Source organism: Lepidothrix coronata, unplaced genomic scaffold, assembly GCF_001604755.1.
Source record: "Lepidothrix coronata isolate B3197 unplaced genomic scaffold, Lepidothrix_coronata-1.0 Scaffold112, whole genome shotgun sequence".
In the NCBI taxonomy this organism is placed as follows: domain Eukaryota; kingdom Metazoa; phylum Chordata; class Aves; order Passeriformes; family Pipridae; genus Lepidothrix; species Lepidothrix coronata.
The window spans coordinates 2182537-2210373 of record NW_016690292.1 but is presented as its reverse complement, the minus strand read 5'-3'; the positions used below and the strand labels follow the sequence as shown (position 1 = coordinate 2210373).

Here is a 27837-nt window from a genome sequence, read left to right as displayed (position 1 = left end):
CTTCCTGGGTGCCTCTACAGCACTGGGTTCATGCTACCTGTCTGTGTGCCTTGCAGGCTCTGAAAAGGAAGCCAGACCTCTTCCTGTGTAGCAACCTGGATGTCAAAGCAGTGTTTCAGTGTGGTGAGTACCATGAGCATGGACATGTGCTCCAAATCACTCTGAGGAGAAGCCAGCCTGCTGGTCCTGTGGAGCTGGGTACAAACCAGCCCAGGGCTGGGGACTACAGGGCTGATTTGGAACGGTGAGGGAGTTTTTTGGCTGCTAACCTGAGTGATTTTTGCCTGCAGGTGTCCTTTCACTCAAGTTTCCCGAGGCCCCAACAGTCAAAGCATCCTGTGGCTTTTTTGTGAGTATCGTGGCATTGTGCAGCCCCCTCTGAGAGCTGGGAGGGCAGGAGTGGGGCTGAGGTTTGGGCAGGGGTGCTGCATTGTGGTGCTTGTGCTGGCACTGAGCAGGCCTGGGCTCTGTGTTGCAGACGGAGCTGCTGCCCCGCTGTGGAGAGATCGCCCCGGTGGGACAGGTCGTGCACGAGAACGGCAAAGTGCTGCTGCAGGCAGTGCTGGAGGTGAGAGACACGGGGACCACGGGCTCCCCGGGCAGCTTTGGGCTTTATTCCTGAGCAGCACCTGCTGAGCCAGGGGCAGAGAGCCCAGCAGCATCTGGGTGGGAGCAGGGAGGGTGACACCGGGGGCTCAGCATGTTCTGTTTGCTCTGGGGCAGGGCATTGGCGGCCAGGCTTCCCGCAGCCTCATGGATCACTTCGCAGAAATCCTCTTTGCCTTGAACAAGCACTGCTTCAGCCTCCTGAGCGTCTGGATCAAGGAGGCCATGCAGCAGGATGGCTTCCCCTCAGCCCGTGTCACTCCAGAGCAGAAGGAAAACTTCAGCCAGCAGATCCTCAGGTTCGTGTGCCACTTGCCCCAGTGGCTGTGGCCCACATATGGTAGGAACGACCCCCCTGCATGGCCTGGTGCATCCTTCCTGCTTCATGTTTGTCCCCCTCCCTCTGTCTTAGCAGAGAGCGTGTGAACAAGCGGCGAGTGAAGGAGATGGTGAAGGAGTTCACCTTGTTGTGCCGAGGGCTGCACGGTACGGAGTACACAGCAGACTACTGAGCACCTGGCCAGGACCGCGGACAATTTGCCTGGACCAGCTCTTCCCCACAAGGAAGCCCCCCCACCCCCCGCCCTGCTGCAGTACGGCTCATAGAATAACCCTCCACCTAGAATTAACCCACTTGGGACGCTCCTCAGCTAGATTTGGTGGCCGCATCTCGGTGTCAGCATCTTTGTTTCCCCCAGCATGCTCCCTCCTCGCAGGGGACAGGAGTGCCGGCTGCAGGAGGAAGCCTGGGCAGGACTGCCCCACACCTGGGGTACCAGCCCTTCCCCAGCCCGTGCCCTGCGGCGGGGAGGCTGCCCCGTGCCTGCAGCAGTGGCTGGCTGGGCAGGGGGGACGTGCCCCCTGCTTGTTTGTACGTGTGGTTGGGAGGGGGGAGGCCCTGCACCTAATTATATTAAGAATATTTCTATGTTGTGGCTGTCATTATTGCAGTGCCCAGACTTTGCGTGCCCCTTGACTCAGGGGAAGAGCCCAGTAGAGGGGGTTAAATCAAGGTTGAGATGCCTCAACACCTCCCTGGCTTTCGGGAGGGATGGCAAAAAACAGTCTGTCCTGCTTGCCATGCTCTCCTGCCTGCCATGGAGCAGAAACAGTCCTGCCCCACATGAGGGGGGGACTACACCCCTTCCAAATGTAGGATCCTCCCACCAGCAGAGAATGCGTGTGCCCTATTCCCTGTTCATCACAGCAGGGGAGGGGCTTGCTCATGCTTGGAGCCCTCCTGCCCTTGCCTTAGTGCCCCAGCCTAGCTCGTGCTCTCATTGCTGGGGGTCCCAGTTCTGGTTTTCTGTTCTCTCAGGCTGGTTTTAGCCTGTACACAGAGCTGTGCTCCCCAAGGGGGCACCATAATCTGTTTTATCACTCTGGGACAGCTAGTATCACCCATTTGTGCTCCTCAGGCCGTGTTTTATTTTAAAGAAGGGTTCACTCACAAGTCCTCTTCAGTTCAGCTTCAGTCAGCAGCAGCAGCCCACAACGGCCTAAAGTCCCAGCACTGTCAGCTCTTGCAAAGCTGTGACCTTTCCATGTAGGGCCAAAGCTGCCCTGGACCAGAGATCTCCTTGGAGGCCAGGTCTGGGCCACATATCTGGCCGTGCTGTTGCCCTGGGCCATGAGCCTCAGGGTGACACAGGCATTCCCAAGCACACGTGCAACTCCTGCTCTCCTGCTGCAGTACTACTGACCCAAGGCTGCATCCAGCACAGGGGTAGCTGGCAGCAGGTCCAGGCCCCTGTGGGTCTAACACCCAGTGGCAGGCAATGCCCAGGGCCCTGTTCCTGGCTCGGTGCTGATGGTGCTGCCAGATCAGGGTTGCTCACACCCTTCATCCTCGTAGGCAATGGCAATCCCTCGCCGGCCCTGCACAGCCTTGGAGACGGGCGTCTGTCCCAGCTGCTGCTCCAGGCCCCGCCAGCTGCGGGACTCCAGGAAGGAGGCTGGGAAGAGAGAGAAAGGGAATTGTTACTGGGAGCAGGGAGGCGGCGCTACCCCTGCACCAGGGCTCGGCCCCACCACGAAACCAACACAAACCAGCAGGGCTGATCTCCGCGAGGGCCCGAGTCTGGTCCCTGCAGGCCAGGGTGGTGCTGGGGGGCAGCTGGGAGGCCGGGGGGTCACAGAGGTGGGCAGCTCTCATCTCTCCCGTGATCAGCGAGACGTCAGGAATGGCCTCCGCTGCGGGGATGGCCGGTGGGAGCTCCATGTGCGCACAGGCACCTGCCAGAAAACAGCAATGTTAGCCTGGTGGTATGTCTATCCTGGAGCTCACCCTACAGGCATGGTAGCCGGGCAGGATGCACTCTGGAGGGCACTGGGCAGCTGGTCTGTAGCTAATACCCGGCAGCAGGTCTCGGAAGTCTGTGAGGTAGCTCCCTGTCCACTCTCTGGCTGGGTTACAAGCCAGCTCCAGCTCGTAGGGGGTCACAACAGGCCGGTAGAAGTCACTGGAGTCCAGGAGGGAGTTCTGAGCGCAGGCCACCAGGACAAAGATGTCCACCTCCGGGAAGTTGGCCAGCTTGGCGGGGTTGGGCTTCCCCACGGCCAGGGTGTAGCTGCGTTTCCCGGCACGGTGCAGCAGCTCCCGGAGACGCTGCAGCAGGGCCAGGTACCCCACCACGCCCAGGGTGCCCACCAGGATCCCCACCACACGTGCGTCCCGCGCCCGCTCCACCAGGTACAGGCGGCGCATCAGCGCCCGGTTCACGTTGAGGGTCTCGTGGCGGCCGCAGCCCGTGGTGGGGTCGAAGGAGCTGAAAGGGCAGCGGTTCCAGGTCAGCATGAAGTTGGTGAGAGCCAGGCCCTCGGCCCCCACGTAGAACATGGCGTAGTCCTGCAGCCCCCCTGGAGCCTCCACCAGGAACCGGCGGCCAAACCTCTGCTCCTCCCCAGGCAGCGCAGGGGCAGGAGGGTCCCCACACTCCAGCCTGGAAAAGGTGATGTTGGGATACTCGGGGCACAACTGCTGCTCCAGCTCACCTGAAGGGAGAGAGGAGTGAGAACTAAACACGGCCACAAGTCCTGAGCCGCAGAAGGTGGGACAGAGCAGGGGAAAGGAAAGGACAGAAATCAAGGCTGCCAGTGTCTGTGGAATGCCTGCCTGCAGAGCTCGGAGCTGTGCCAGAGCGCCCCTCCCTGCCCCGGGGCACTCACCCATCGCATGGGCATAGACCACGTCGCTCAGCACCACCACGCGGCTCTGCCGCTCGGGGTAGAGCTCCCGGAACGCCTCTGCGCAGCGCCCGACGTCCAGCGGCTGCTGCCCAAAGATGTGCAGCACCGGCAGCTTTCCGCAGGGGCTGAGACAGGCCGGGCCGTAGTGCAGCACCGCCTCGGCACCCGCGTGCTCCGCGGCCACTTCGTCCACGCAGCAGCTGCGGGGACAAGCCGGTATCAGACGGGCTCTGCGGCACCCGGAGCTCTCTCTCCATCCTCTCTGGCACCGCCGTCCCCTCAGCCCCGCTCCTGCCCGCGGGGGAGCCCCGGGACACCCCCCGCGGCTCCCACCGACCTGCCGTACGTGGTGTCTCCCAGCACGAACATCTCGGCCCCGGTCGCCGCCTCCATCCGGGCCGCTACCGCTGCCGCGTCCGCCAGGAGCTCGTCGGGGAACTGGAGGGCGACCTAAAGGGGGTACAGGGGGTGAGGGACTGGGGAGAAGACACCCGGGAAGGGGCGGCGCGCGGCTCCTAGTCTCGCTCCACCCCCACCTTGCAGAACCCGCCGTCCCGCACGAAGGCGGCGGCCCGGCCCATCTCGTAGAAGCCGTCGAGGTCGCCCCGCGGTGCCGCCGCCACCGGCCGCAGCTCCCGCCGCAGCGCAGCCTCCCCGTCACTGCTGAAGGCGGCGGCCATGGCGGCACGCGGCGCCCAGCGCCCGCTTCCGGGCTGCGGCGCTACGCCGGCCAATGGGAGCGCGGCACCGCGCTCTGAAACCCCGCCCCGGGGGAGAGAGCCAGTGGGAAGAGGCACTGCTCGCGGTGCCTTATGGTCTGTGTAGTTTTGCTGCGTCCGCCGGACCACGCAGCCAATGAGCGGGCGGGGTGGTGCCGGTGCCGTCACGCCGGTTCCGCGCGGCGCTGCGGTTCCGGTCACGTGCCCCGGCGCCAGGTGACCCGGCCCGCCCGCTCCGGTCCGCCAGCTCTGCCCGGTGCCGCCGCCGCCGCCGCCATGACCGGGCTCGCCCTGCTCTACTCGGGGCTCGGCCTCGCCTTCTGGACCACCCTGCTGGGCGTCGGTCAGCACCGGGCCGCGGGGGGGGCGCGGGGCCGCGCTGGGCCGTGCGGCGGGAAGGGGCTGCGGGTCGTGGCTGTGCCCGCGCTGGCCGCGGCCTTGCCAGGGAGGGGTGGTGGGGGGAGTTGGTGCGGCGTGAAAAAGGAAGGGGGAGGTCGAGAGGTTTTCAGACCCCCGGTCGCTGAGCTGCTCCCCGTGGCGCCGGGAGCGAGGCCGGGGGGCTGCCCAGCCTGGACACCGCCTGAGCTGCTCCCTCGGAGGGCTCGGACCCCGGCAGTGCCGCGCCACTCGCAGTCGCTGTTGGATGTGCAGCGTCCAGCGCTCTGAGCCTGACTGGCTCGGACAGCTGATTCGCTTCGCTGCGTGTGCGAGAGCAGAAAGGTGCTGGGGTTGTGTCTCGGTTTGGCAGATGAGGGGAGGTGAAGGCAGGAGCCTGGCTCTTCAGACCGTGGCAGTTGCTGTCTCCTTGGTGGAGAGAGCGCCTTGCTTTGCCCAGCTGTGGCCCTGCTGTGGCAACGTTAGAGAACGTGTGAGTTTGTCTGGGTGATTGTGGAGTTGGTGTGTGGCCGTGTTGCAGCTCGTGGCAGCCCTGCTGTTGATGGCATTGGGCTCAGCAGCACTGAGGGTGGATTTAGTGGCTTAGGGCTAGCAGGTAGATTTTGTGCTGGGACTGCTGGTTATCTCCTCTTTCAGCACAGACCAAAGCGATCACGAGCCGGGCAGAGGCTGGGGAGACCTTGGCTCCTGCCTCACTGTTCGGGTGAGGGGAGAGAACGAGTCAGAAGCAAAGGATGTCTCACTCCCTCATGTTTCTAGGGTCTGGTGAATCCAGTGTGGGCCCAGGGCTGCCTCACTGGGCTCTCTGAGTCATGTGGCTCACACCAGTGTAGATGCACACTGTGACCGTGAGGCTGTCGGAAAATCTCCCAAACTGAGCCCAGATGCTCTTAACTTCCCCTGCCCTGTTGCAGTTCCTTTTTGAGGAAGACGTGAGCAGGAAACAGTCTTGCTTCTTGCAGTGTTGCATTAGTGCCTCCTTGTGCTTTCTGTCTTTGTCCTAAGCCCTGATTTGATCCTCCAGTCCTACTGCCCTCTCCTTTCTGTCCTTCTGGCTGTAGAGCTGGAAGCCAGAGTTCACAGGAAAGTGTCTTTCACCCTGTTTCTTTTGCATACAGATTTAAGGCTACACCTGCTCTCAGAGAGACTAAAGGTGCACTGAGGATCTGCCCTGAGCTGGTTGTAGCCCTTCTTTACTGCTTCTTGGGAGTGGAGGCAGCTGAGGCTGGCTGGGTTCAGTTCTTGCTCTGCCAGCCAAGCAGCAAAGCCAAAACACAAGTCACAGGCTGTGTCACCGTAGAAATCATCCCTGAAGGTTGCCAGGGCTGGGCTGTGCCCTCCCTCTGTCCTCCCTGGCCATGGTGGCACCATTCCTCATCCATGTGTGTCGCTGCAGGGGAGGGGGGCACCCCAATTCTGCAGGGAGAAGGAGTGGACCACCAGTACCGCCTCCCATTTTGGGGCTGGCTGGCTTGTCTGGCAGTGCTTGTGTGCTCTGGTGAGTGGGGTGCTGAGCCCTGAGTTGCACATGGAGGGGCTTAGCACACAGGAATGACAGGGACATCCCTGCTGCGAGGCTCTCCCTGCACTGCAGCGCCAAGGCCTCCCATGTGTTCATGTGGCTGGCTCCATACAGGGTCCTGGTGCAGCCATCACTGCCCTGCCATCCACATCTCCCAGTGGGATGAATTGTCCTGCAGGTCTTGGCTATGTGCAGGATAGGGCTCCTCCAACCTGGGTCCTGCCCCTCACATTTCTGCTGGGCATGTTGCAATCACCCCCTGCCTCCAGGCTGCAGCTCTGGGGTTGAAGGGAGCAGTGGGGCACGTGCCGTGACCTCTTTGCTGCATTCAGGCATTCCAGGAGTCTCCCATTTCCTCTTTTCCCGGCTGTACGAAGGATCAGTGTCACACAGACACTGGCTCCAGCCAGATATGGCAGAGCTGTCCCTTCACCCTCTGTATCTGGTATGGAGCAGACGCTGCCTGCACTTATCTGTTCCTTAGGGCCAGGTTACCTTCTCCTTTCCAGCAAAGAGCAGGTGTCTCTCCTGTTCTGCAGCCGTGTTTCCCGCTCACGAGCTCAGAGCAAGGCAGGGTTTGTGGGTGGGTTTCGCACCTCTGCGTGTGCCTGGGCTGCACAGGGATGTCAGGTGTGACTCCCAGCTGCAGTTCCATGTGGGAGAAGAGCACTCAGGGTACAGTGCTCCCTGCTTTCCTGGGAAGGAAGGGCTTTTCTGGGTTTCTCAGAGGTGCGCTTTGGTGTCTCCTGCCTGTGTTGGTGTACAAATTTATCTGAAAATCACTAACCCTGGGGGAAATGCAGAGGACAGGAGTCATGTCTTGAACCCACACCCTTGGAAAGGAGGTGCTGGGGGCAGCTGGAGCTTCTGGTGTTGACGGGCTCCTGGGGAGCAGCACAGCCTCCTCTTGCCTCTCCTGTGACAGGGAAGAGCTCACAGCTGGTCCCCCATGCCCTGGCTCTCCAGCAGAGCTGAGCCGTTGGGTGATGTGGGTGGAGACCGTGCTGGGACACCAGGATATGGATTGCCCTGGAGACCCTGCAGCCCAGCATGGTGTATGGGAGCTCAGCAGGGCGAGGGAATAGGAAATGGGTGTGACAACCACTGCAATCATCTTCTGGGCAAGACAGGGATGGGATCTGGGAGTATCACAGGACTGGGCTGCCTGTCCTATGCTGATGCAGAAGTGCTGGGATAACAGGGGACTTGGAGGGGATACCTTGCCTCACAGCTCTGCATGCCAGTCTTCCCAGTAACCCTTCTGCATGCTGTGCTGTGCTCCTGGGCCTCTGCCCCAGGGCTTTGTAGGTCAGGGAGGAAGCAGCAGCACCAGGTGCCTCTCTGAAGGTTTCCATGTTGTTTTTGCTTTCCAGGGATCTGCTACACAATATTTGACCTGGGCTTCCGCTTTGATGTGGCCTGGTGAGTTCCCTGTAAATATGGGCATCCTCGGGGCTGTGTGAGAAGTGGGTGGTGCTGGCAGTGCCTCCAGGGGAACAGTGAGTGATGGACAGCTCATCACAGGAGCTACAGTGAGCGCGGCCTCTGGAGGTGGGATAAATGCAGCCCATGTGTTCATGTGGCTGGCTCAATACAGGGTCCTGGTGCAGCCATCACTGCCCTGCCCTCCACATCTCCCAGCCCAGGCCTCCACTTCACAGTGAGGGTTTGGGAGGAAGATCTTGATCCATGCAGGTGAGGCTCCTGTGTTGCTGGCTGGTAGAGGCTCTCGTGTCCCAGTGTCTGGGTGCCCAGCCCATCTTGGACTGTATAAATTGGTGGAAGGGTGTCTGTTTTGGAGCTGTGTAGCATGACTATGGGGGCTCAGCTTGTGTGCTAACTCAGGACACTTCTTCCTCTCCAGGTTTCTGACGGAGACCTCACCCTTCATGTGGTCCAACCTGGGCATTGGCTTGGCCATCTCCCTGTCTGTGGTGGGAGCTGCCTGGTGAGTGGAACTGGTTCTTTAGCATTCTACTGTCCCACCTCAGTAGCTGTGTCTGCACTGCATTTTTCCCACAGCAGAGCAGGGGTAGGACAATGTGCACATGTAGGGCTGTGGGTCACCACAGCAGAGGGGCTGGACTGGTGGGCCCCTGGGGAGTCTGGGCAGACCATCTTGCAGGCAGCAGCAGCAGTGGAAAGACAGAAAAGTCTCTGGAAGCTGTACGCCTGCCCAGGCTGTCCTGTGGTGGCTCCTGTGCCCCAGCAGTTCTGCTGGTGTAGGTGATGGAGCTTGGGACCTCTTGTACCCTGGGGGTGGCTAGGTCAGCTCCGCAGTGTCCCCCAGCTGCATGCCCAATTCTTTTTGGAAGATCCTGGTTTCCCTGTAGAATTTCTCTGTGAGTGCCAGACTCCACCAACCACCCTTGTCTCCCACAGGGGGATTTACATCACAGGCTCCAGCATCATTGGTGGTGGAGTCAAAGCCCCTCGGATCAAAACGAAGAACCTGGTCAGGTAAGCACAGACCTGGGGTTAGTGCTCGTGCTGCACCTGAGTGGGGCGAGTCCCAAGCCAGTGCAGAGGCTTCTGTCCAATGTCTGCTGGGTGCTGCTGGCAGACCGTTCCTTGCTGAGCTGCTGATGCTGTTTGCTTTCAAAACAAAGAGCCCTAAAGGAGCCAGAGTGCTGCTTTGAAGAGTCACTGTGTGATATCACACAGTGAATGAGCCCAGTGTGTTCAAAACAAACACCCTGAGATCACACTTCCCAACCAGACAAGGGTTCTCCTTGCACAACCCTTCCCCAAGGAGCAGAAAGGGACTGGCAGAGGGCAGGGCTCCCTGGGTCTGCTTCCCACAGGGCATTCCCAGCTTACTCAGGTGCCATAGCACAACCTGTTTGTGTTTGGCAGCTCCCCCTTGTTTGAGAGGAAAGTAGTGGGTAGGCTGGACTGCCTTTCTGCTTTCCCATATGGCTGTGAAGGAGTCTGGTTGCTGGCTGGCTGGGCATGAAATGCCATGGGCTGCTTGGGGTGGGGTCTTTCCCCTGGGACACTGTGCTCAGGCTTTGCCTTTCTCCCACAGTATCATTTTCTGCGAGGCTGTGGCCATCTACGGGATCATCATGGCAATTGTCATCAGTAACATGGCTGAGGTATGGGAGCACCGGGGCTGCCCTGCCAGCCCTGTGCCAACCTTGGGGCCATGGTGGGGATGGGCAGCTGGTCATGGGCAAAGGTTGTGAGTGGTGGCCCTGTGGGGACTTTGGACACTGTTGTGGCTTTGGGAGCCCCTGGAGTGGTGGTGATCCTTGTCCGTTGTGAAGAGTGTTGGGGGAGCACATGCAAGGCAGATGTCATGAAGCCAGCCAGGGACATGGAGTCAGGGCTGTGGCCAAAATATGGCTGCCTCATGTTATACTGGGGACAGGTACCTCTCCCAGAGACCACAGACTTGTCACTAACCCAGGTCCTGTGCTTTCTCTCAGCCTTTCACTGCAGTCATCCCAGAAGAGATTGGAGCCAGAAACTACCATGCAGGTAAGGACTGCTGGGTCCCTGGTGCCATCACTGTGAGCACTGTCTCACCCTGAGCACCACCTTCTGACCGACCTGTGGCCTGCTGCAGGTGTCTGAAGGACATGTGACTCTTCTGCCAAAAGGCAGCTATTTAGTTACTTCTGCACCCTGCTGGGCTGTGCTGCCCAGCAGCAGCACTGCTCCTCCCCTGGGTGGCAGCAGGTTGCTGGCCTGGCACTGTGGGAGCCGGGGCACACCCTGGAACAGTCCTGCTCCCCAAACAGGAGGACAGTGCTGAGGCTTGGAAGCTCTAGGTCTTCTGTCACCTTGAGGCAGAGCTGCTGCAGCATGCCCTGGGTGCAAGGGAAAGGGGGTTACCCCTTGCTCTTGCAGTGTTCCTCTCTCACAGGTTTCTCCATGTTTGGGGCTGGTCTGACCGTGGGCTTATGCAATCTCTTCTGTGGGGTCTGTGTGGGCATCGTGGGCAGCGGGGCTGCCCTGGCTGATGCCCAGAATGCCAGCCTCTTCGTAAAGATCCTGATTGTGGAGATCTTTGGCAGTGCCATAGGGCTGTTTGGGGTCATCGTTGCTATCCTGCAGGTACGTGTCTCGTGAGGCCACCAAGCTTACTGTGAGCATAAGGTGCCTGTCTGGTACATGCTCTCTGGCTCCAGGGAGGCACACCTGGGCTTCAGCACAATCTTCTGCATTGGGATAGGGAGGCTGCTCACAAGGTATGGGGTGGCACAGCTCTCCCCACAGCATACTGTGCCTATTTGCAGCAGCCTGAACCCTTTTGATGGCCCCTCTGAGCAATTGTCACCGAAGGCGTCACCTTGGGTGCACCTTGTGTGAAGCTCATGTCTTAGCAGTGGGGCTGATAAGCTGTTTGCAGCTTCTGAACGGTCCTGGGGTGCTTGGGTGGGACCAGGGTGCTGGGCTAGGGTTTGTGGGCCACAGCCTAACCTCTCCTCTTTCTTTCCAGACATCTAAAGTAAAAATGGGCAACTGAGCCCTGTTGAACCCAGTGTGTTCCAGCCCGCCCCAAGAGGTTCTGTATATACTTATTTAATGTTTCTATACGTGATTGGGGCGGGAGGTGCCTGGCGGCAGGAGCAGGAGCCTGACTGCGTAGAGCCCCGTCCCGCAGATCCATTGGCCCCTCGGAAAAAAGCAAATTTCTCTGTGTGAATCCTGCTCTCAGCAGCCTGGCCCAGCCTGTGGGGCCCTGCTGCTGCCCGTCCCCGGTGTGTTTAGAATCGACCACCAGTGCAATTCTGTGTCAGTGAAATAAATATGGTTCTCGTCCAAGGATGCAGCTCTTCCTCTGCCCTGTGCGTGCTGGGGAGGCTTGCAGAAAGCAAGTGCTGGTTTGGGCTGCCCCCTGTGCTCAGAGGTTCCTCTCAGTGTCTCTGGCAAAATCCCTGTCTTGCTGCAGGAGCCTGGTGGTGTCCTCCCTGTGTGGGGTTAATCCTGCTGCCTGCTCACCCTGCAAGAGCCGTCTTGTCTGGGCTGTGGGAACACGGAGCTGTTCCTTGCTGCCTGGAGCAGGTATGAGGCTGTTGGAGCAGGCAGCACCGTGTTGCCTCTGCAGGCTCCTAGCAGCCCCATGTGAGATGTGTTGGAGGCACAAACACAAGGTGCTTTGGGCCTTTTAGCTCCCATCCAGGTAGTTTAGCACAGGTGGGGTATACATGGTGTCTGTAGCCCCACTGTGCAGCTGGGAGCATCTGAAGGGCAGAGGAGCAAAGCTTTTGTGCCTTCAAAGTCTGTTCTCCTGTGTGACTGTTGGCTGGGTGCTGGGGCTCTTCAATCTGCAGTGCCCTTCATCCCAGGGGGCCCTGGCAGAGGTCCTGGGGTGGGGACACTTTGTACTGGCTCTGTTCCCTCTCCCTGACTGTGGTGAATACAACCTGAGGAAGCCAGCTGTGGACAGCTGGACTTGTAGCTTGTCTGCTGCTTGGGGGAAGGGACTAAAAAGGTCCTTCTGCTTCTGCTCTGCAGAGAGCCTGCAGCTGACGCTTCTGCAGTCTCCTGTACCCAGCACAAGGCCCTCATCCTGCTCTGCTACCAGTACACCTTTGTAGGGAAAGCATTGATCTCCCAGTGCTGTGTTGAAGCAGATGCGCTCCTGGAACTGCCCATCTCTCTTCCCACGTGGGTGCAACAGTGTGGCTGCTGGAGCCTGCTGATTCTTGCCCTTGGACTTGGGCAGCTGCCTCTGCGTGGCTTCTCTGACATCTGCTGGTCTCCTGTCCATGCTGGTCTCCATCCTGACAATGCTCCACATTGTCCCATGCATTTTGGGAACAGCAGTGTATTTCAGCTCTGCATGCATGATGATTGCTGGAGCAAACCAAGCCACTGCCCTTGCTAGCTGTGCTGGCTGTCCCCTGTGGCTGGAGGCTGTCACAGAAGCAATGTGTGCCCTGTGTAGTGGCAGGACGCAAACTGGGCCCTGCCTGGTTGAAAGAAAGGGTGTCAGATGTGGGCAAAGTTTTGCCTGTCCTACATGGGGGCTGTACCCCATTGCTGCTGCTGCAGGCCAGAGACATCTGAAGCCCCTGGGAGCTGCAGGGATGTCTCATCAGACCCATGCCAAGCTCAGAAAGGAGATGCCTGGGCTTGTAGAGCCTGTGCTGGTTGGTAGAGAAGGTGCTTTATGGGTTAATCATCTTCCTGGCTAACAGCCATCTTGGAAGGCTTGCCCATTTGTCTTTCAGGGATGGACCTTGCCCTGCCCTGCCCTGCCGTGATAGAAATCCATCTGCTGTCAAAAATGTCCCTCTCTGAGGTGCTTTTTGGCCCTCCAAATCCTGCCTGTGTGTATCACAGCTTTGGCAGGGGAATGGGCTTCAGACTTGCCCACATACCCCTTGTAAGGATACGAGACCCTCCAGGGCTGGTGTTGGGGTGACCCATTGCCCGCCTCCCATAGCCACCAGTGATAAGGTGAGCACATGCCATTGCTTCCTTGTTCTACCTGTGTGTGAGGGGGTTCAAAGACTGAACTATGACACCTGCTGCTCAAGCACAGAGAAGCTCAAGTGGGGCTCCAGGATCTTGCATCTTGTGTCATTTAGAAGCAGCAGCAGGAGGAGTTGGAAGATATTTGGATAACCATGTGTTAGTACTGATGTGGAAAATGCTGCCTGCCGAGGAGCCGAACTAAGAGCTGGAGGCAGAAGTTGGATAGCTTTCAGCATGGCTTCTTTGCAGAGGTAGAGTAGCGCTGGGCCCTGCTCTACTCTCAGCTGCAAGGCTGAGGGAGCTGGAAGGAGCATCTGAAAGAAGAGGAAAATCCCTTGCTTGGGTGAGTAGCCAGGCATGGCGCGGGGAGAGGCCTCGGGCATAGGGCTGCTCTAACTGGGCACAAATGCCAGGGAAGGGGGGTGGGGAGGTGGGAAGAAGGGAAAGGCTGTGGACAGCACAAAAACTACTCGTGGGGTATACATGTGGTATACTTGTGGTGGGACCAGACCAAGATCTTTCAGTGACGCCGTTGTGGGAGGGAGAGTGAAATTCCCAGCGTTTCCTAGCAATGAAACATAGAAAGGGTGGTGTGGGGGGGAAGGAGCCACAAATAGGTTGCAACGGACGCTGAGCCACCACCAACGGGCGGGACCGCGGCAGTCGCCGCAGGTGGGTCGGTGGAAGCGCTGCCTCCCGGCACCGCGGAGCAGGAGAGGAAGAAACACCGAGATACCCTGTCCTTGCATCTCGGGGGTGCTCGGAGGGTCCGCGGTGCCGCGCTCGGCGCCAAGGGCTGAGCATCCCGGGGCGGAGCGGGAGGCACCGCGCACCCCAGGGGGTGTCTGCCTCCCCGGGCCCCGCGCCCGTGTGCCCCGGTGCCTGCGGGACTGCCCTCCTCGCCCGGCGGCTCCGGGGCGGGCGGTGGCGGCGGCCCCGCCCGGTGCGGCGGCGGCGGGCGGAGCCGGCGTGCGGGCGCGGCCCCGTCTCCCTGCGGCTCTCGGCGGTGCGGCGGCCCGGCCGGCTGGGCCCCCCGCAGCCCCGGGCATGGGAGCCCGCGGGCCGGCGGCCGGGGCTGGAGGAGGAAGAGGAGGAAGAGGAAGAGAAGGAGGCGGCGGCGGGGGCCGCTGACCGGCGCCGGGGCGGCGCGGCAGCCCCGAGGCCGCGGTGAGTGGAGCGGCGCGGGCAGGCCTGGCCGGGCGGGGGAGGCCCGGGATGCGACCCGGGGGGATGCGATCCCGGCCACTGATGGGTGGCACCGCCCCGGCTCGGGGAAAAAGCCTCATTTTGAGGTTCTCATTTTTTTAAATAAGTTTTCGCATGTGTCGGGGGAAAATTAAGGGGGCGGGGGGACTGTTAGTTGTGCTGAATGCGACCCATCGCCCCGCTTTTGGCCGGGAGGTGGCCACCTTTGCTGGCACCGGGACCATCGGCTCCCGCCGTGCCTCCCTTCTCCTAGCCTCGGGATGTCTTGAGGGAAGAAGGATGGAGTCCATAGAGATGAGCATCCCCTCCAAAAAGAGCATCACCAGCCCCACGGCATGTGCCGCACCAGCGTGAATCCAGCATGAATCCCTGGGGACCAGCTCCCCAGCCCCAGGTTGCTTTTGGCCTCTCACACCCTGCAAAGATGCTGCGGTGGGGGGAGATGACATCATATTTCATAACCCCCTCCTTAGTGGATGTTTCTAAGCCCACTCATGTTCGTGGCGTCCTGTGGCCTCCGTTCAATGGAGTGCTTCGCTTTTGTTCCTGTCGAGCATCGCTCTCTGCTTGCCTCATGGACCGCCCTGCCAAAGGGCCCCTAAAACCTGCTCTGATTTTTCCTTATCTCCTCCTCATCTGGTTGTTGAGGCACTGCTGCTCCATATGCTGCGAGGGTTTTGGGGGATGGTTTCTGGCAGGTGCTGGGGGCAGGTAGGTCCCTACATCAAGGGCTGTGCAGAGTGACAGGGCACGGTGACCAGGAGAAAGTTTGGGCGATAACAGCAAAGCCAGCTTTTCTCCAGAGGGCAACTTTCTAGAAAGGATGAGGGGTTGGGCTGCTGACACATGCCAGGAGACCCCAGGCAATGGGGACGCTGCTCTGCATCCTGTGGAGAGAGGGTGGGCACAGTTGGGGCATTGGTCTCAGAGCGTTTTCCAGCACTTCCCTGCCTGCGGTGGGCTCCTGCCAGCACGCTGCTGCCTGACTGGGTCAGCCCTGCGACTGGGAGGGGGCACCCCGGAGCAGGGTTGGGCGAAGGATCTTGCTTTTCACCTCGGCTCCTATTCCGCTCCCAGCCAGTGTGGCCATCGCTGCTGGCTCAGTGCCCTGCAGATCCCCAGGGGGCCCCACTGGACAGGGCTGGCAGCTGCCAGTGGCTGGTCCCAGGCTGGTTGCCAGCACCCTTGAGTCCTACCTGCAATTCTGACGGGGGGTCCTGCTGCAGATCCCCAGGCACCGGGGTCCCCCTGGGGCCCTGCAGCGGCACTGGCCTGTCCCAAGGTCCCCAGGTCCTTGTGAACCTCTGCCTGTCCCTTGTGATTGCCTTACCCTGTCCTAGCAGCTTCCCTGAGTGTGGGGACTAGGGGGGCAGGGATCAGGGCAGGAGCTGGAGTGCACGGCTGTGCTGCAGCCCGAGCTCTGGCAGTGGCAGGGCTGGGAAGGGCCTCATCTGGGACTCTACAGTGACCATCCCAGCTGGTTTCCCAGCAGGGCTCTGGCCCAACGCCAGGTGTCATGTGGGGAGATAAGAGGACCCTGACTCCTGGCAGTTCCCAGTGTCCCAGGGGGCCTCGCCACTGCCAGCAGCAGGAGGAGAGAGGATCTGCACTGCTGGCTGTAAGCCGGACCCCCCTGGACATGGTCGGGAACTGTGACTCTGGGGAGCTGGGACGTCCTGCTTGGCTCGGCTTGGTGTCAGCTGTGCAGCTGCTCTCCTGGTGGGTGCCCCGAGGATGGCCCCTGCTGGCATGACTGTCACTGCTGGCCCTGCTTTGGTGCCGCTGCTGGGCTGTAGCACTGTGGGCAGGGAGCAAAAAGGGGAACAGGGGAATGGGGTGCCTCAGAAAGGAGTGGCTGGTGGGGGAACCTGTTCTTTTGGGACATCCCAGGCTGGCCATGTTTTTGGAGAGCATGACCTTCTCCAAGGGCCCAGCCTGCATGGGGCAGGTGGCACCTCTGGAGGTGCCTTTGTGACACCTGTGGAGGTGTCCCCATCCTCTGCCTCGGTGGGGAAAAGGAGTGAGTCTGTCCTGTTCCGGCCTTGGCCTAGGCAAGCAAGGAGGAGACTTGCTGTGTGGGGCTGAGGACCTCTTGGGCTGTACCTTCAGAGCAGGGGCCCAAGCACAGCATTCCCCCTGAGGTGCTCTCTGGCATACCAACCTGCAAGCCCTTCACCTCTGCATGAGGCCTGTGCTTCTGCCCAAGTGTCATTTGGGCTGGGGTTAGAGGCTCAGGCTTGTGGTGTCCTGAGCGTGGGGTTTCTTGGCAGGATCAGGACCGTGGCTGGAGCCGCCCCCCTGCCCCACTAAGCGCACATGTCCGCCTGCCCGTGCCCGGAAGATGACCAGGCTGCTCTTGGGGGTTACCCTGGAAAGGATTTGCAAGGCCGTGCTGCTGCTCTGCCTGCTCCACTTTGTCATCATCATGATCCTCTATTTCGATGTCTACGCGCAGCACCTGGACTTCTTCAGCCGCTTCAACGCCAGGAACGCCTCGCGCGCCCACCCCTTCTCCAACTCCTCCCGCCCCAACGGCACCGTTCCCAGCTACGGGCCGGCCGGTGCTGAGGCCCCATCCCCCAGCACCAAGCCCAGCACCAACCAGTCCACCACTGAGAAGCCCTTGCAGCCCTGCCAGGAGACACCTCCTGGCTTAGGTGAGACATGTGGATGAGCGTTGGGGGTGAATTTGGGCTCTGACTCCGAGCATAGGGCTGAGGTGGGTGCCCACGGATGACATCCTTATCCCCTGGGCCCTGGACATGGCTCCTTGGTGGTCCCCAGCGGTGAAGCAGTAGAGAACCCCCAGCCTGGAACTGGTCCTAGGACAGCTGGTTTCATGTTTTTTTAGCCCAATCTCTCTGCCCTTGTTTAGGAATAATTTTGGGTGTCCTCTGCCCTCGGCAGTGCCAGTTCCCCTTACAGGCCCCCCTCACTGTTTGCTTTACCAGCCTGGGCGGGAGCAGCAGGTGACCATGACCCTAACCATGTCCTGTCCATCACCCTGCCCTCCCTCTTGCAGTTGGGCGCCTGCTCATTGAGTTCAGCTCTCCCATGAGCATGGAGCGAGTGCAGCGGGAGAACCCTGACGTGCGCCAGGGCGGCAAGTACACCCCGCCAGACTGCCTGCCCCGGCAGAAGGTGGCCATCCTCATCCCCTTCCGGCACCGCGAGCACCACCTCAAGTACTGGCTGCACTACCTACACCCCATCCTGCGCCGGCAGAAGGTGGCTTACGGCATCTACATCATCAACCAGGTGAGGGGGGCAGGGGCGAGGGGGTGGCGGGGCTGGGGGCGGCAAGCAGGCATCGCTGAGCTCTGCCCTGCAGTTCGGTGAGGACACCTTCAACCGGGCCAAGCTGCTCAACGTGGGGTTCATGGAGGCACTCAAGGACGACGAGGAGTATGACTGCTTCATTTTCAGCGACGTGGACCTCGTCCCCATGGACGATCGCAACCTCTACCGCTGCTACGAGCAGCCGCGGCACTTTGCCGTTGGCATGGACAAGTTTGGGTTCAGGTGGGTGCCCTGGGGAGCTGGGGTGGTTTTGCCCACTCAGGCCTGGGCTGTCTCACTGGGATGACATTGGGGCCACCAACCTTGATCGTCACCTGGGGCAGGCGTGGGGTCACTGGCTTGAATTGTGGACCTGGGATGGGAGAGGGTACAGAGTTCTGGGTAGGAGTGTGACACAGGAAACTGCTGGTGCTTGTACCTGGGGGTCCCCATGGGGCTGACCTCCATCCTTGCCTATCCCCGGGGCTGACCTGTTTGCTGTCAACCTGCAGGCTGCCCTATGCTGGCTACTTCGGTGGTGTCTCTGGGCTAAGCAAGTCCCAGTTCCTGAAGATCAATGGCTTTCCCAATGAGTACTGGGGCTGGGGAGGAGAGGATGATGACATCTTTAACCGGTAGGTGTCAACCCCTTGCCAGCATTGACTGGTTGGGGTGTACCAGGGCTCCCCACCAAGGTTCCTTGTTTTGTGGGGAATGTGTATGGGCTGTGCTACATGTCAGGGAGGCATTGAATTACCCTCCACTTTTAGGGTTGATGACCCTCATAGGTGGAACTGGCCCCTCCCAGGGTGCTGGGGGGCTGTGGGGCACCCCTCCACCTTCTTTGTGGCTGAACCTGCCCCAGCACAGTATGAGGTGCACCAGTGGGGTGGTGTGCCTGTGAGCTCTGCTCCAGACCAGGGCTAGCATGCTAAATTTGGATGCATCCAGGGCTGAGATGAAAAACTTGGAAGCATCTCAGTGGTGGCCGTGCAGCAGCCACACAGTCATTCCTGCCAGCAGCCGGCAGGCAGCAGCACAGCCGCGTGCAGAGCCGAGATGATTCCCCCCACACACCCCCTGCGTTGGATGCCAGAGCTGGGCAGTGGCCACCTCATCTCCCCGGGGCTGCCCAGGGGAGCTGTGTGCAGCCAGTGTGCATAACCAGCCTGTAATGGCCGGACAAGCAAAACACCCTGTGGGTGCCGTGGACACGTGGCACAGTTGTGATTTCCACACAAGGTGGGCTCAGGGTGGGGGACAAGCAGCGTGTGGAGCCTGGAAGAGATTCAGGCAGCCCTTGATGTGAGAAGAGGACTCCAAGGGAAGGGCTAGGCAGCGGCATTCGGGGAATGTAAGGGGCAGGGGCCGCGGAGGGAGGAAGGGATGGATGGCTGCACAGGGATGGCTGCCTGTGTGCAGCATGGGCTGACCACAGCTACTGGGAGTGGCGCTTTGGGCACGGTCTGCCATGGGGCATGTGGCACCCTTGGTCGTGACACTGGCCTGGGTGGGGCCTGGCTTTGCTCACCTTGGCTTGGCACAGCTTTGTTTAACCAGGGACAGGTTTATTTGGCCTGGGGTCTGACCCTGGAGGTCTCTGGGCTGGGGAATGTCCCACCCTGGTGCCCACACACTGATTCCCCCCCCTGCTCCCGGCCCTCAGCATCTCCCTGAACGGCATGAAGGTGTCGAGGCCCGACATCCGCATTGGGAGGTACCGCATGATTAAGCATGAACGTGACAAACACAACGAGCCCAACCCGCAGAGGTGAGTGAGCCACAGGGGCTGGGGCAGTCGGGACGCTGGGCAATCACTGGGCTCCTCTGCTCTGCTCACCCCCGCAGAGGTCTGGCACTGCTGGCACTATGGCAAGACATTCCCCCATCCTTATCCTGCTCCTCTTTCCACCAGATTCACCAAGATCCAGAACACCAAAATGACGATGAAGCGGGACGGGATCAGCTCGCTGCAGTACCGGCTGGTGGAGATCTCACGCCAGCCCATGTACACCAACATCACGGTGGAGATCGGCAGGCCACCGCCCCGCCTGGCCCGCGGCTAGTGCTGCTGTCACTGGGAGCTCCTGTGCCCAGGCTGGCTGGGCACAGCGGGTTTTGCCCCAGCTGAAGAGTCAGGACTGGACAGGGATGTTTTCTGCCTACTCTGCTGCCTTCTGGAGACGGCTGCCCCCCAGCCGGCCCCTCAGTCCCCAGGATTTCTGTCCCCCCCATCCCCACGAGTGTGTTTGCAGGACCCCTGCCCCATACGTGGTGTGTTGGCGGACGAGCCCGGCTGCCCTGTGAGCAGCTCCCGGCACAGAGGGAGGGGGCAGCCCCAGGCCTGGCAAGGAGCCCCCAGCCTATGCCGGCTCCTGCCTGCACCGTGGGCTGGGAGGGTGAGATCCCACTGCTCTGTGAGAGCTGGGGATCCCCACCAGCGCTGTGAGAAGCGGGGTGCAGGCTTCCCCCTTTGCCAGCGCTGGAGCCTCTGCTGCCCCAGCTGGGGATGGGAGCAGCCCAGGCCCCCCAAACAAGCAGGCAGGATCAGGGCAAGGTTGCTGCCCTGGCCGGGCGTTGCCCACGCTGCTGGACATGCAGACGTGGCTCGCTGTCTTCCTCTGCTTTAGTCTGGTGCTTAGAGCCGGGCCCCGTCTCAGCTCTGCCAAACAGAGACCTCTGGTTAGCAAATGTCCCTCGCTGTGCCTCAGTTTCCCCAGGGCTGGGGGGATGGTGGCTGTATCCCATCCCCCTTCTCCAAAGGCAGGTGCTGTGTGTGTGTGTGCAGCTCCTGCCTGCACCTGCTCTCACCTGCCCTCCCCGCTTTGGCGGGGGGAATAGGGCTCATTTGAATCCCATAGCCCCTCTTGTTGGGGGCTGGTGCAGCCTCCCTCTAGCAGGGAGGGGATCTTCCCCCTTGGAATCTCCCCTTGTCTGCCTTACCCCTTTCAGGCCAGGGGCAGGGGGGCTGCAGGAAGGAGCAGCTGGGGCATGCAGGGCAGGAGCCCTGTGCCCCTCCATGGGACTGGGAGCCCCGGCATCCTTGACACCCCACGGGGCGCTGGGAGCAGTGGGGTTGGGAGCAGGACGGCATGCCAGGGCTGGGGGGCACCGGCAACTTTTGTACATTTGAATGTCTGACCCTTTTTTCAGCGTACGTTGAATGCAGCGTTCGGTCGTAGAGACCGGGGGTTTTGTATTTAATAAAAGTTTGAAAAGTTGGCGGGGTTTGTGGGGCGGGGTGGGGGAAAATCACGGCAGGATGGGGCAGTGGGATTTATGGGGTGGGGGGAGCAGCCTTGTCTGCCACCTCCAGCTGCAGGCTAGAAGGCAGAGCCCCTGCCTCACCCTACCCACCCTCGGAGGCCCCCCCAGCTCACTCAGCACTGGGGGTCCTCACAAGTTGCTCAGCCTCTGCTAGGGCAAAGTGCCCAGGGCATGTACAGGGCAAAACCAGCTCTCCTCACTGTGCCATGGACACTTGCTGCCCTCCCCTTGCTGCACTTCCTTTGGGGACAGTGCTCTCTCCCAGCAGGAATAAGCCCCTGTCCCCCATCCTCTGCCTTAGCTCCAGCTGGTTTTGTAGGTCCAAGTAGAGCAAAGGAGCATTCCTCAGAACCCAACCTGGCTGCTCAGTGCCAATGCCTTCCATTAGAGGGGAAAAGAGCTGCACCCATGGGATGTGCTCCCCCACTTTCCAGCCTCTCCCTCCCTCCCCCCCACCATGGTTCCCAAAGAAGGGCACAGCACGACACAGCCTCAGGAATATAAATCTCATTAAAATCTAGGATACTTTAGAACTCTACACCAGGAGAGACACTGGCATAGGCAGCGCTGCCCAGAGACGCTGGAACAGGCAGCGCTGCCCGGGGACGCGCGCGTTATTGCTAACAATTAGAGGTGAAGAGTAGCGGCGTGACTCGAGGGGCAGGGCACGGGCACCATGCGGGAACCTGCGCCCCTCGCCGCGGCACGACGGGGGGCTCGGGACGGGGAGCTGGAACATCCTGCTGGGGCTCACTGCCCACCGCCTCCCGCCACCGTGCCAAGCTGTGCCGTGTCCCTGTGTCAGCCTCGGGGCTGCAGCATGGGGAGCACAGGGTGCTGGCTGGGAGGGGAGCAAGTGGGGTGGGAAGGGTCTCACCCCATTCACCCCAAATCTAGAGCTCCAAGCCCTTTGGCTGGAGCTGGAAGACAAATTTAAAACTGCTTGGCCTTTGCCAGTGCATCCTGCTCCACTAATACTGGTTGGGGACTGAGCATCCCCAGATGGCTCGGAGCGAGTGGGCTGGTGCAGCCCTTCGTGTCTCCACTGGTACCTCTTGCTAAGCAGCAGCTGGGGGAGGCCTTCCATCCTGCTCCCCCTTAGCACCATGGAGGGTCCTCCCCTGCCAGTGCTAGGGCTGCCGGGAAAAGCTGGACCTCAGCCCTGCCCTGTCACCCCCCGGCCAGGCTTAAGTACTCCCCAGCCTCCTGCCCCACTGCGGGGCACGCAGCATCAGGCTGTGCCCACACTGCTTGTGGCTGTGCCCAGCTTTGCAGGCCATTCCTGGCCACCCAAAAGGGCACCCAGAGCCCCCAGTGGGGCCACAGGGTGGAGGGGTGCACGGAGGGGAGCATACCAGCTCACCACCTGCACAGCCCCGGGGTACCGTGCATATGTTCATGCCCACGTACACCACATGTGCGCCCATACTGTGTCTGCGAGGGACACACACGTGTGCACACGTGTGCTCTAAGTGCTTGTGTCTTGTGCCGTGAGATCCCATTGCCTGTGCAAACAGCATGCTTGCCCCCCACCTCCCTGTGCCGACTCAGTGCCTGGCACCACCCCTGGGTGTGTCCACCTGTGAGACCCATTTGGCTCTGAGCCACAGCAGATGCCCACCCAGGCTGGGGGTCCCTGCAGTGCCAACCCCTGCCATGATGACCTTGTGCACATACAGGTTGGGATGGCTGCAGGCAGTCTCGGCATGCCCAGCCCTGGTCCCACCCCCTGTCCTCCCCATGGGAAGGTCAGGAGGGTGCCCCATGGCAAGGCAGGCTGCCTGGCTTGGGAAGGGGGGGTGGGAGCCAGGGAGCATCCCGCCCCCCTCATCCTGTGCATTCCCCCAGGACAGGGCCCCTGCAAAGTGCCTCTGGCTCCCGGCCCTCCCGAGGCTGTGCCCCCTCCTCTCTTGTCCCAGCGTCGAGCACAAAGGTTACCGTAAACACGAGGGTTAACGAACGCCACGGGGCGGGGGGCGGGAGGGGTTAACCGGCAAGGAGGTGGGGGGGTCTCGGGGGTGGGTGCTGAGAGCCCCCCGTGGTCCGGTGCGGCCCGGAGCCAGGCTCCGCCAGCGGAAGGTGTGAAAGGGGTTAGAGGGGGTGCAGGGATTGCGGGGGGTCACAGTCTGGAGTCCTGGCTGTGGGCTGAGCCATTACTGCCCTGCATGGGGGATGCAGCCGCCGCCTCACTTTGGCCCTTCTCTGGCTGCAGGGGCTGCACCTCCAGGTGGGACTCGGTGGAGGGGCTGAACGCCGGGGCATAGCGCCCGCTGCGGTGCTCTGCCAGCGCCGGGCCCCAGTCCTTGCTTGCCTTGGTAGCATTTTTCAAGCGCTAGAGAGAAAGGGAGAGGATGGGGGCAAGGTTAGCACCCACCATGCTCCCTTGCCCCCAGCCTGCACCAACATGCCAGCAGCTTCCAGGGGTGCCCAGAGATGTGGTGCCCCATGGCTGCTGCCTGCACACTGCCACTGCTGACAGCGGCAGTGGGGTGAGGGACAGCCTTGCAGGCTGCCCCAGGTGGGACACAGACAAGGGAGTCTAGCCCCTGGCCACCCACCTCAAGCAGTGTGTCCCCCTCAGAACGGCACACTTTGTAGATGGCGTAGATGGGGATGCAGATGACGGAAGAGAGCGCCATGAGGAAGCCGATGCTGATGGCCCAGGTAGGGTAGACATACTCGTTGTAGGAGATGGGCCGGTACTGGATTACTGTGAAGATCAGGATGAACTGGGAAGGGATAGGCAGGATCAGCTAGTGGGGAGAAGCCAGCCTGCTCTGCGCCCCCACAACTGCTCTATTCTGCCCCATCCCTGCTTTCCCGCAGCCCAGCACCCTCCTCCCCAGGGAGTGTCAAGTCCCAGTGAGCTCCTTGCCCCCCCCTCCCATGGCCCTGTGCCCCATGGTTGTGATGCTCACAAATATGATGGCAGGTGAGATGAAGCGCCAGCAGATCTGGAAGAAGATTGGGGGAGGAAAGCCCAGCATCATCTCAATGTCCTTGAAGTAGTTGCGGTGCCCTGGGGAGGCAAGTGGCTGTGAGCCCAGGTGGGACCCTGAGCACCCTCACACCTCACCCACCACCAGCTCCAGATCCCTAGTGGTGGGACCCCACTAGGGCCCCTCAGGTCACACCTCCCCAGACTGGCCAACAGCCTCACCAGTTAGCACACAGCAAACTGCTGACTGGCTATAAGTCAGCGCACCCCCTTCCCCACTGGCTGACTGGGTCAGCCCCGCTGGCTGATCAGCTGTAGGCAATTGCACCTACCGTAGATGTACATGATGGCCACGCACATGATGCAGGAGATGATAACCAGGGAGAAGCTGGCAGCATAGTTGTCCATCAGCAGGAGCCAGTAGATGCCCGCCTGTAAGACACACCCATTGGCACAGCTGCCCCAGCAGTACCACCACTGTTGGTAAAGCAATGGCACAGCCATGCTGTGCTTGGGCCAGCAACACACAGCCCAAATACCACCACCACAGCTGTCATGGCAATGTCTGATGCCAGGGTCAGCATGGCGACACTTGAGTCTGGGTACCAGCACTGGTGTTGGCACAGCAAGACAAGGTGCTGGCTGTCACCACCGCCAGGGCGGCAACAATGTCGATGTGACTGATGAAGGCGGCCATGGCAATGGCACCCCATCACCACAGTCCCATGGTCACCTACCTGCGTGGTGAGCGGGACGCCCAGCAGGAAGCCCGCCACAGCTACTCCCAGTGTTACGAAGGTCTTCCTGCGGATGATCCACTCGTTGCCCACCTCATCCACGATGGCCGTAACCAGCGTCTCCAGCAGACAGAACTGTGCATGGGGCGGAGAGGGCAGCATTGTCACCACCTTGGCCCCACCATGCAATCCCATCCAAACATGCTGGCCCCACCAGGACCTACCTGTGTGCCCAGCCCCAGGAGGATGAGCATGAAGAAGAAGAGGATGGACCACAGTGGCGAGATGGGGAGCAAGGTGAGGGCTTCAGGGTAGGCGACGAAGGCCAGGCCAGGGCCATGGTCGGCCACCTTGGAGACATCCACGCCAAGGTGGTTGGCCATGAAGCCCAGGATGGAGAAGATGACGAAGCCAGCATAGACGCTGGTGGCGCAGTTGGTGATGCTGATGATGATGCTGTCCCTGTGGGAAGAGGAGTCAGGGCCAGCAGCAGATGTGAGGGGCAGTGGCAGGGCTGGGGGTGCTGTGGTTGGGTGCTCACCGGTAGCAGTTGTTGTGGAACTTGTTGTAGGAGGCCATGGTGATGAGCCCGCCCCAGGCACAGCCCAGCGAGTAGAAGATCTGTGAGGCCGCATCACCCCACACCTGTAGCAGTGGGATGGTCAGTGCTGTGCCTCCAGCCCCGGTCTGCCCGGCCCACTCACCAGCCCTCATCCCTGCTCACCTTGGCATTGAGGATCTTGTCCCACTGGGGCGTCAGGTAATACATGATGCCAGTGACGGCCCCCTCCAGCGTGATGCCCCGCACGAAGAGGATGGTGAGCACCACGTAGGGGAAGGTGGCCGTGAAGTACACCACCTGTGGGGCGGCACCTCAGTGGGGCGGGGACAGGCAGTGGGTGGCCTGGGCAGGGGTGTGGCTATGGACTGGGGGAGGGGTTATGGTCCAGAGTGTGGAGTGATGGACCAGGAAGAGAGAATATGGTCCAGGGAAGGGGCTATGGTCAGGGAGGTGGGCCATGGCTACATGGGAGGAGCTGTGCCCAGATGGGGTGGGGCCACGTCCACAATGGGAGGTTCATTCCCAATAAGGGAAGGGCTATGCCTAGGGAGGGCACGGCCATCTACACAGGAGGCATGTCCACACCCAGGGAGCAGGGCCTGGAGAGGGAACCCGCAGGTACCTTTCCCGAGGACTTGACACCCTTGATGAGGCAGAGGAAGACCACGACCCAGGAGACGCCGAGGCAGCCCAGGAGGGGCAGCCGCACCTCGCCCAGGTTCCCTATGTCATCCGACAGCTGCAGCACATACCTCCTATATGTGGACAGGACAGCAGCATCAATGGGGCCCCACCATCACCAGCTCCCCCGTCCCCCATCCCACTCCCTGGTACCTCCAGTACTCCTCACTGGGGCTGGTGCGCTTCTGGGTGGTGTTGAGGAGATGGGTGAGGTTGAGGGCGGCGCGGCTGGAGATGTTCCCGTCCAGCACCCCTGCGCAGTCGGGCGTGTTCCAGGGGTTGCTGCAGTACGTCCAGGGCAGCACGCGCGTCATGGACACAAAGAAGTAGTAGAAGGCAATACAGATCACCACGTTGTAGTAGATCCCGATGTACGTGGACACCACCATCATCCCGTAGCCCACGCCTGGGAACAGCACCGGGGAGGGGTGAGCGGCATGGTGCAGCGGCACGGCACGGGCATGGCACGCAGCAGGGGGTTGTGGCATGGGAGGGGTGGGCAGCATGTGGTGCTGTCAGCAGCCTTGCAGCCACGCTGTGGCTTGGCGCCTGGCTGTGTCACAGGGGTAAGGAGCAACGTGCGTGGGATTCTCTACCTCCAAGCAAGCCCAGCAGTGGTGAGGGTCCCCTGGCAATGCACATGGGTTGCAGGCAAACCCTTGGGGTCTGCAGCCCTACAGAACCACTGGTTGGGGGTCACTCCTGGTGACAGGGACTTTAGAGTTGCAGCTATCTGGTGGCATGTGAGAGAGGCCACACAAACACAGGGAAGTGCACCTCAGGCTGAGCACACCACAACGCAGAGCACACAGGAGAATGTGCGTGGGCTGCTTGTACTCAGACATGACATGCGGGCACATCACCCGGCAGGCAGCCTGCAGGCATGTGCCAGGGGAGCTGGCAGCATGGGAGCACACCAGTATGCCAGGAGATGCACCTGGAGCAAGGTCTAGACATGGCAGGGCAAGCACGTGGGCACAGCGCAACCACTGCCTATGGTCCAGGGAGAGGATTGCAGAAGCATGCCCACAGCTGGACATGCCACAGGCACCCCCAGCTTGTTCAGGGGACCTGGGTGGCCTCTGCAAGAGTGACATGCTGGGGACATGTGTGGCATATGCAGGGATGTGTGTGTAATGCCTGCAGTGGATGCCAGCGCAGGGCTGGGGTATGCGCAGGAGACGCGTTGCATGTGCAGGGGCACGTGTAATGCGTGCAGGGGACACCAGGCGGGCTGTGTGTGCAGGGCAGCGTGGCCGGGGCATGTGCGCAGGGGATCCGTGCACTGCAGACAGGGATCCGTGTGCAAGGCACGCGTGTGCGGGGCTGTGTGAGCCGCAGGTGCCTGCACGGGGTCAGGTGCTGTGCCGGAGGTGTGCGTGCACCCCGCAGTGTGTGGGGGTCATACCAGGTGCCAGGCGCTGTGACAGCAGGCATCCCATGCTGGCATGTGCCAATAGGGACGGGCGGCTCCTTACCTTTGAACATGGGGCTGACCCTCCAGACGCCGAGGCAGCCCTGGCTGGCAAACTGCCCAAAGGAGAGCTCCATGAAGAAGAGGGGGATGCCGCAGAACACCAGCATGATGAAGTAGGGGAACATGAAGGCACCTGGAAGGCAGGAACCAGAGGATGAGCGAGCAATGACCCCATGTGCTCCCCATGCACCACACCACCCCAACAAGTATCATGTGGGGATGGGGCCACATCCCCACACCTGCCCAGAGGGACCCCACTCCCCTGTCCCCCTGACACCCACCTCCCCCATTGCGGTAGCAGAGGTACGGGAAGCGCCAGACGTTGCCTAGGCCCACGGCGTAGCCCACGCTGGTCAGCACAAACTCGATCTGGTTACCCCAGTTGCCACGCTTTACACTCTTGTCCTGCTTGCCCCGCTCCCCGGGCACGGCGCCATTCTGTGGAGAGATGCCATCACGGGGTGTGTCAGCTGGGGACCCCCCCACCAGCTCCATCGGAGGGGTGACAGCCACCAAGCAGGGCTGGGTGGTCCCCATCATCCTACCCACACGCCAGCCCCCCGCTGCCCGACACGCACAGGCAGTGCCAAGGAGGGGGAGGGCAGCGGTGGTGGCCCCCCTCCTGCCCCCCCGCGATGAATGGCTCTGCCCGGAGCCCGGCTGCAGCGAAGGAAGAGTCTGCAACTCATACAAAGCAGGTTCGGGCGCCTGAGCACAAAGGGCCCTCTGTTCTCATGCCCCCCCTCCCTGTGCCCGGCGAGAGAGGTCCTGCTGGGTGGCCACTGCCCACAGCTGGGGCAGGAATTGCAGGACCCCTGGTGTGAAT

At 61.1% G+C, this 27837-nt stretch overlaps 5 protein-coding genes across 9 annotated transcripts in view; 3 read left to right on the top strand and 2 right to left on the bottom strand.

The window, feature by feature from the left end:
- Positions 1 to 1551, top strand: part of IPO13 (importin 13) — a 31556-nt gene extending 30005 nt beyond the window's left edge. Inside the window, exons 16-20 of one of the 2 annotated variants that reach the window (XM_017824692.1) lie at positions 57 to 123; positions 291 to 349; positions 479 to 568; positions 724 to 905; positions 1022 to 1551. In XM_017824692.1, the coding sequence (XP_017680181.1) occupies positions 57 to 123; positions 291 to 349; positions 479 to 568; positions 724 to 905; positions 1022 to 1118 (495 nt within the window). In that variant the 3' untranslated portion in view covers positions 1119 to 1551. Of the gene's footprint in view, positions 1 to 56; positions 124 to 290; positions 350 to 478; positions 569 to 723; positions 906 to 1018 lie in introns of both variants that reach the window. The other variant, XM_017824691.1, reaches the window with a different exon arrangement.
- Positions 1552 to 2010: 459 nt separating this feature from the next.
- DPH2 (DPH2 homolog) lies at positions 2011 to 4475 on the bottom strand. The gene is made up of 6 exons (XM_017824693.1): positions 4332 to 4475; positions 4133 to 4245; positions 3775 to 3995; positions 2962 to 3600; positions 2656 to 2841; positions 2011 to 2561 (listed from the first exon to the last, which is right to left on the bottom strand). Exons 1-6 carry the CDS (start codon positions 4473 to 4475, stop codon positions 2431 to 2433), a joined length of 1434 nt encoding a protein of 477 aa, XP_017680182.1. The 3' UTR covers positions 2011 to 2430.
- Positions 4476 to 4698: 223 nt separating this feature from the next.
- On the top strand, positions 4699 to 11208 carry ATP6V0B (ATPase H+ transporting V0 subunit b). The gene is made up of 8 exons (XM_017824697.1): positions 4699 to 4857; positions 7806 to 7854; positions 8297 to 8380; positions 8815 to 8892; positions 9461 to 9530; positions 9864 to 9915; positions 10304 to 10494; positions 10880 to 11208. Exons 1-8 carry the CDS (start codon positions 4791 to 4793, stop codon positions 10904 to 10906), a joined length of 618 nt encoding a protein of 205 aa, XP_017680186.1. The 5' UTR covers positions 4699 to 4790; the 3' UTR covers positions 10907 to 11208.
- Positions 11209 to 14000: 2792 nt separating this feature from the next.
- On the top strand, positions 14001 to 20572 carry B4GALT2 (beta-1,4-galactosyltransferase 2). Of its 2 annotated transcripts, none has more exons than XM_017824717.1 (7): positions 14001 to 14031; positions 16341 to 16727; positions 17093 to 17328; positions 17402 to 17592; positions 17862 to 17984; positions 19016 to 19120; positions 19265 to 19608. In XM_017824717.1, the coding sequence occupies exons 2-7, from the start codon at positions 16412 to 16414 to the stop codon at positions 19413 to 19415; spliced, it is 1122 nt and encodes a 373-aa protein (XP_017680206.1). In that variant the 5' UTR covers positions 14001 to 14031; positions 16341 to 16411; the 3' UTR covers positions 19416 to 19608. The 2 variants fall into 2 exon arrangements, with proteins under 2 accessions (XP_017680206.1, XP_017680205.1); XM_017824716.1 differs by lacking the exon at positions 14001 to 14031 and adding an exon at positions 15625 to 15789 and having other exon boundaries at positions 19265 to 20572.
- Positions 20573 to 21108: 536 nt separating this feature from the next.
- The window catches only part of SLC6A9 (solute carrier family 6 member 9), a 19585-nt gene continuing 12856 nt past the window's right edge, over positions 21109 to 27837 (bottom strand). For all 3 annotated transcript variants that reach the window (XM_017824714.1, XM_017824713.1, XM_017824712.1), the window contains 12 exons: positions 27293 to 27449; positions 27013 to 27144; positions 25688 to 25940; positions 25476 to 25608; positions 25016 to 25150; positions 24833 to 24936; positions 24516 to 24753; positions 24292 to 24426; positions 23887 to 23986; positions 23535 to 23635; positions 23175 to 23345; positions 21109 to 22948 (listed from right to left, as the gene is read on the bottom strand). In XM_017824714.1, the coding sequence (XP_017680203.1) occupies positions 22736 to 22948; positions 23175 to 23345; positions 23535 to 23635; positions 23887 to 23986; positions 24292 to 24426; positions 24516 to 24753; positions 24833 to 24936; positions 25016 to 25150; positions 25476 to 25608; positions 25688 to 25940; positions 27013 to 27144; positions 27293 to 27449 (1872 nt within the window). In that variant the 3' untranslated portion in view covers positions 21109 to 22735. The remainder of the gene's footprint in view (positions 22949 to 23174; positions 23346 to 23534; positions 23636 to 23886; positions 23987 to 24291; positions 24427 to 24515; positions 24754 to 24832; positions 24937 to 25015; positions 25151 to 25475; positions 25609 to 25687; positions 25941 to 27012; positions 27145 to 27292; positions 27450 to 27837) is intronic.